At 32.1% G+C, this 7193-nt stretch overlaps 1 protein-coding gene across 1 annotated transcript in view; it reads left to right on the forward strand.

The window, feature by feature from the left end:
* Window positions 1–7193, forward strand: part of LOC106472346 (trafficking protein particle complex subunit 5-like) — a 19298-nt gene that overhangs the window by 8322 nt on the left and 3783 nt on the right. Inside the window, exons 4-5 of the mRNA XM_013932983.2 lie at window positions 2444–2501; window positions 4313–4372. Coding sequence (XP_013788437.1) covers window positions 2444–2501; window positions 4313–4372 — 118 coding nt within the window. The remainder of the gene's footprint in view (window positions 1–2443; window positions 2502–4312; window positions 4373–7193) is intronic.

Genomic DNA, 7193 nt, shown 5'->3' on the forward strand with positions numbered 1-7193 from the left:
TCATAATAAGAAGTAGCTAGGAGATTTTAATATAACCCTTCCATCCTCAGAACAAGAATTAGCTAGATCTAAATATAACCCTTCCATCCTCAGAACAAGAATTAGCTAGATCTAAATATAACTCTTCCATCCTCAGAATAAGAAGTAGCTAGGAAATCTTAATATAACTCTTCCATCCTCAGAATTATCCTAGTAGTTCTCTAACCCACTTTCCAATAAGTCAATATCCCTCATTAGATAAAGAGACCAAAACTGTACACATTATTCTAAGTGGTGCCTAACTTGTAATTTGTATAAAGAGGTAATAACCTCTTTTGTCTTGTTATCAGTATGTCCTTAAGTTCATCCTGAATTCTGTAAACTTCATTACTAGTGACAAAGCAGTGCACTTGAATTACTTTTCTAACACTATTGCAGGATCCCTTTCTATCGATTTCCAGTCTGTAGTAAAATGTAATCAAAATTATAATAACCCAACTGTATTAACTTGCATTTAATGTAATTAAAGATCATTTAGTAAGTATCTGTCCAACTTACTAATTTAATTAATCTGGTAGCCATGTAATCCTTCAACGTACTCAAGACAGGTAGAGGTGACCATGAGTTCAATCTTATTGGTAATCTTCAATAATTTACTAGACCAATTGTGGTCAGCATGTCATACTTTAGAATCCAAAAATCATGTCCTGTTGCTGCAAAATTATTTCCTACATTTTGGGAGTGTGAGTGTGTTATAAAGAGTGATGGACATATTCCATTTTTCTGTTAGTGTGTACCCTAAGAGGTAATTGTTGGTGCTGTTGACTAGCTGCTTTATCTTTTAGTGTATGAGATCAAAATCTGGCATTCTTAGCACTTTTATACTTTGTATAACATTGTGTGAATATCGAAAACAATACAAATTTAGTAATTATGTCAGTATTGATTTAAGTAAGTAAGAAAAAGCAAAGGCCCGAGCACCACTCTGTCAAGCACACCACTTGTAATAATGGTCTATTTGGACTGGACCCCTTAATGACCTATTTTTGCTTTTTTTTTTCACCCAACCACCGGGCAATCAAATTAACTAATATTTTCTTGATTGCTTCTATGTGATATACAAGGCTTATCTGTGTGATATATTTTCCGAGGCTTTTTGATAATCTTAAGTACAAGCCCATACCTGTCCCATCATCCAGATAACAAGTAACATCTTCAAAAAAAAAAAAGTTAAAAGATTCATAAGGGAAGAATTCTCTCTAATGTTGGCCTTCTTTTTGGATCTCATATTTCACTAAATAATTTTACAAAACTTCTTTTATCAGACTCTCTACAAATGTTTTCATCACAGATCTAAGACTGAATGGTCTATATTTTGTAGAATAACTCTTATCATCCATTTTAAAAATAGGAGTAACATTAACAACTCTCCAATCCTTGGGTACCTTCCCATTGTCCGTTGACCTACCAAAAATGAAAGATATAGAGGCTTGCATATCTTCGTTTGACCTCCTTTAAATAATTGTGGGAGAATTCTTTATCTGTTTTTAACCTCTCAATCATTTTACTTGCTAACAAAAGATTAATATCTATATGATTCAAATTAATTTTAATCTTCCCCATACAACAGTCGGGGTGAAAAATGTTGCTAACATGCTTTGTTGTAATTGTAAAAAAAAAAAAACAGGAGATCAGCCATCTTGTAATATCATTTAAAATCCTTGTTTCGGCATCCTTTGTGTGATCAATCCTCATTGTAATATTTTGTTTATATTTAACATACTTAAAACATCTTGGTTGTTAGTTTTAATATCAACCAACTGTTTCTCATAAGCCCTTGAAGATTTTTTAATTTCTTTTTTTAACCAAATCCCTAGCTCTGTACGTCTTCCATCCTACCGTATCTGTCAGTTTAAGCTCGTTAAACTTATGTTGGTGGATATTTTATTAATGCAATATAGAAAAAAAAGCAGTTGTGGGTAAATAGTGTATCTAGTAGTAACCAAAATAATATGATACTACAGTCAGCAATGTGATATACATCTTCTTCGCATTCTGTGTGATACAAATTATTGTTTACCGTGTGGTAGGTGAAGAGTGCATCTGACACTAACAGGAGTAATTTGCTATTTGAAACAGCATATATAACGTATGTGTTAACGTACAGTATATAACGTATGTGTTAACGTACAGAGTATTAACAGAAGCAGATATAATACGTAGCTGTACAAAATTAACAAGAATAAGCAGAATTTTAACTTTTTTTTTAAACGTGTTTTAGAAGTATCGCTCTTTACTTGATGATTAGACGGTGTATTCATGATGAAACAAAAGGGAAAATAGTTGACATCTGTGTTACAGTGTCAGCAGAATTTTAATGATAGTGTTTTAATAATAAAGTGTCATATTATTGTACTATATTTTATGTTTCAATGCCTGAATGATCAAACATCTATACTTTTAGGCCGTATTTGGAAAAGAAGCTGATAAATTAGAACATGCCAATGATGATGAAAAGACCTGTATCCTTTTTCACTTCTTTATTTCTCGTCGTCAGACTGTTAAAATAATATCTGGTCCAACGGTGCCTGGTGAAAGCAAAAATACTTTGATTTTGTATACCATAATATCGTGTTAAGTTTTAAAAAAAAAATTATTTTGTAGCATTATTATATTATCTGTGAAAGCTTGGGGGGATGGTATCTGGTGGTAAATAAAAAAAGGCTTAAAAATATATATAATTTTCATATATTTAAAAATAAGTTTTTTAATTACTTTTGCTGAAGCTATGGATAGAATTTAATTTATAAACAAGTTTGGCAAAAAATACTTATTGATATGTGTATATTTTTTGTTGTTGTTCTTTCTTGTGCAATGAGCCAGAAAAGGTTAGGTTAGCATGTTAGGTTTTATAGGATGGTCCAAGGTTTGTGCTGAAATGCTACTGTATATTCTCTGATTTTCAGGTTTGGGTGCATTATAAGAATGGCAGTCAGTCTCATTATTTGGTGTTACTGGTGCTGGCTACTCTTTCTTCTGGTCAGTAGTTCAAAATTTGGGAAGGTCACACCCGAATCCTAGGTGTCTCTGACCAGGATTGGAAAGAATAAAATAAGAATTTTATTTTATTTCTTTTTATACATTTTATAAATTCATTTTATACATTTATATATTCATTTTATACATGGTCTGGGAGTGATCCAGAGTTAACGTGCCACATTGTAAATCAAAAGATTCAATATTTTTGCTGTGAATTCATGTAATACTTCATACTCTTGGCTGTGAGTGCATTATAAGGGTGGTAATCAATCCTGTTATTAGGTTCAAAGCTACGTAAAGTTCTTAAGACAGTAGATGCTGCTGATTGGCTGAATCTTGAGGTTCTCTGAGCTGACCGTGTAGTCCGTGCGTTGCATAAGCCAGTATTAGTCAGATGAATGGATTTTGTGAAGTAAAGTAAGTTTTTGAACAACACAACTTGATGAAGAAAGAGGGAAATTGTAATTCAGATACAAAATTACTGCACAAGATACTCGGGTTGGTCTGTATGGGATTGGAAAAATTGCTGCGAAATGATATGTTTTAATATTTGAATTTTTATATATTTATCAAAGTTTCCTTAGTATCTTCAAATTAAATGCACCTGAATTTGTTTTAATAGAATCTTCCTTGAATACAGTTCCTATTTTGGCATTGTGTTTAATGTATATACAAGGCCTGTGGCCACTTATCAGTGTCATGATGATAATTAGAAAGCACATGGGAGAGACGTTGAGCTGATACAAATAAACTGATGAATATTAATACTAGGGGGCATAACTGTCCATGTAGTTTGTATGATTAATCAAATACAAAGAAATCCTGAAGCAGGCTGAACTCGCATTGGAGCTGGATGCTGACTACAAGAACTGTCAGCGTGACTCCATAAGAAGATCTCAACCTGCAGGTTACTGGTTGTGGGGTCATCTCAAGGCTTGTTCACAGCAGTGCTGTTCAATCACTGTTGTATATTGCATTTAAGTACCCCCCCTTTTTTTTTTTTTAGTTTTGATCATATTCCAAATTTATGTTTAAAAGTCGCGTTCTGGACAACAGACATAGTTTATGGTGGAGCATAATAACACACACTTTGTTTGTTCAACTAGTTACTATTACTTTTAAATATTTAAGGTGTATGTACTACACTATGAGACTAGCTTAACATTTAGTTAGTATAGGCAAAAATGTGAAAGTTTAATAAAACCATAGTTTGTGATATTGATGTTTAAAAAATTATTTGGTCATCATTTTATATTTGTAAACTTTCAACTATTTCCTTCATTTAATTCTCTAGACTATCTTATTGAGAATGAAACTATTGTGAACAAATTCATCTCAGTACCCAAAGATAAAGGTAAATATAATATATGTTAGTTGGTAAAGGTTTTTATTATAGTTCATTACCAAGTATAAAAATGTTTCTTTTATAAAAATATATTCTTTATCAATTCTTCAAGTAGCCCGGCATGGCCAGGTGGTTAGGTCGCTTGAGTTGCAATCTGAGGGTCGCGGGTTCGAATCCCTGTCCCACCAAACAGGCTTGCCCTTTCAGCCATGGAGGGCATTATAATGTGATGGTCAATCCCACTATTCGTAGGTAAAAGAGTAGCCCAAGAGTTGGCGATGGGTGGTGATGATTAGCTGGCTTCCCTCTAGTCTTACACTGCTAAATTAGAGATAGCACTCATGTAGCTTTGCATGAAATTCAAAACAAACAAACAAAACAATTTTTCAACCAGTATGGTTAAGCTTAGAATGGACTACTTTCCAATTTGTTTTATATATTTTAGGAACAGTATTGGAACAAGATTATGCATTTTAAATAAATTGAATAAAAAAAAATAGGTTTAGTACATCACTAATATTCGAAAACTGGGAGAAAGAGGATAATGTACCACTATTTAAATTTTTATTGTTATTGTAATGTGAGACTATTTGGTTTAGCTTAAAAATTGTGTTAATGGTTTGTAAAACAAAAAAACGAAGGGAATAGTTGCAGCATGTGAAACCTGGTAGCATGCTTGTTAGAACAAGTTAATGCAGACATGAGTTTAGGTTTTTATGATTTCATAACTCAAGCAGGGATGCACGTTTGAGTCTTTCCTGGTTGTGACCTGATGACTAGGTTGATGGGAGCAGTGTCAAACAGACAGAGATGAGGATTTGAATGTTTCCCGGTTGACCTCATATATATCAGATTTAATTCCTTTTTTTTTTACGTTTGTTTTAATTTCTTGTACATTGTTGTACTATTATTATAAAGCCTGATTTGCATTATTAGCTTCGAATTTATTGTTAGGACTAACCTAAATCTCCGTAGCTGTCTGAACCTATTGAGATGTTATTGGGATTACAGCCAAAAATAATATTAACAGTGAGGGTATCCAACTGTTGAAATAATGCAATCTAATCTTTGTTAATAATTACATAAAAAACGTTTATTTAATTAGCTATACTGATGACCAGGTTAATTTTTAGTTTGGCTCTAAGTACATAACTTACTCTGATCAAAAGTTATTATTATTTCCTGGTCTGGACCTGATGACTTTGTTAACCAAAATACTGTCATACAAGCAAGAATGTGGGTTTGAATATTTCCTGGACAGGATCAGATGAGTTGGTAGACTATAGTACTGTCATGCAAGCAGGAATATGGGTTTGAATGTTTCCTGGTCTGGACCTGATGAGTTGGTTGGTCAGATTACTATCACACATGCGTTGATGAGGGTTTGAATAATTCCTTGTCAGAACCTGATAACTTGGTTGACCAGAGTTTAACTAGCCATTGTTTAACCTTATTGCCCTGGGTACCCTTTACTGCGTGTGACACAAGGTTTTAGTGTCTTACATTCAAAATTTTATAAACTTCTTTTTGTTTATGTTATACCAATTAGAATAGCATAAAATCTTAGCTAATCATCCATATTTTAATAGTATATAAGTGACATTTTTCTTTTAGCATGTAATCTTCCCTATTTTATCCACCATGCCTTGAAAATGTGTAAGATTAAACATAATTTAAAATTGTCATTGCTCAGACAAACCATCAGTTTTATACTCTTCAATTTTGTTTGATTACAGAGCTACCAAATAGAAAATCAAACCCCTCCTGCCATGCCTACCTGTCACATCCTTTCTTTCAGAATTCGTTAATAGTTATCTCTTACATTTATTTATATATTATCTATTACCAATAGAAAGTCAAGGTTTTCATCTATCAAATGATGTATTATGTTACATTGTGTTCTGAACAGTTAAATACCAATTTCACTCAGAGTACCAACATTGTTCAAATGATGTATTATGTTACATTGTGTTCTGAACAGTTAAATATCAATTTCACTCAGAGTACCAACATTGTTCCCGTGAGAAAATTAATGTCTATCTTGGATGAATTTGTAACAACTCTTGTTGCATAGCTAGAAAGCCAGAAAAATTTTGAGTGGTAGGCGAATTTGTCTACTTTTTGCATTATTTAATTAAATTAAAATTATTAAGTGCATTACTATCATTAGTATAAAATAATTAGGGTTTACTCGCTTCAACAATTGACAGAAAGAAAAAAGAATATTGGTTAAATACTTTATTTCTTGTTTCTCATGCTTGTTCTTTATGTATGATTATCAAAGTATCTAAAATGTAAAAATAGAGATATCTTTAGGTTAGTTAAGATTAGATTAGGTAAAATAAATAATAATATATTATAATAAAAATGTTTCATGAGACACGCACACAAGCAGCTTGTGGGTAATGTAATTTGTTAGCGCAACGTGAGCTGCACGTTCCCCAAGTGATTTACAACTTATAATGGCACGGATAGTAATTGGACATGGTTCAAAGGGGCAATAAAACAATAACATTTTATTATAAAAAGATTTATACTGTTACAAATTTAGAGCTAATTAGGATGAACGAATGTAGTTTCATGTTACAATATGAAGTTATTCTAGAAAGAGAAAAATTATAATTTAGATTTTTTTTAGGGGTTACGAGGTCGGTCGATTTGACCAATTCCATTTTGAGATAGGGTAGAGAAAATAACAGATAAACTATAAAGACTGAGAAAAAAGTTTGAAATGCATTTAGGAAGTTTTAAGGGTTACACAAAGGAAATTTGAGAATTTTGTGATGAGGAAAAGTATATTTAATTTTAACATGAAAATTACTTTGCACAT

The sequence above is a fragment of the Limulus polyphemus genome, unplaced genomic scaffold (assembly GCF_000517525.1).
Source record: "Limulus polyphemus unplaced genomic scaffold, Limulus_polyphemus-2.1.2 Scaffold5264, whole genome shotgun sequence".
Taxonomy (NCBI): domain Eukaryota; kingdom Metazoa; phylum Arthropoda; class Merostomata; order Xiphosura; family Limulidae; genus Limulus; species Limulus polyphemus.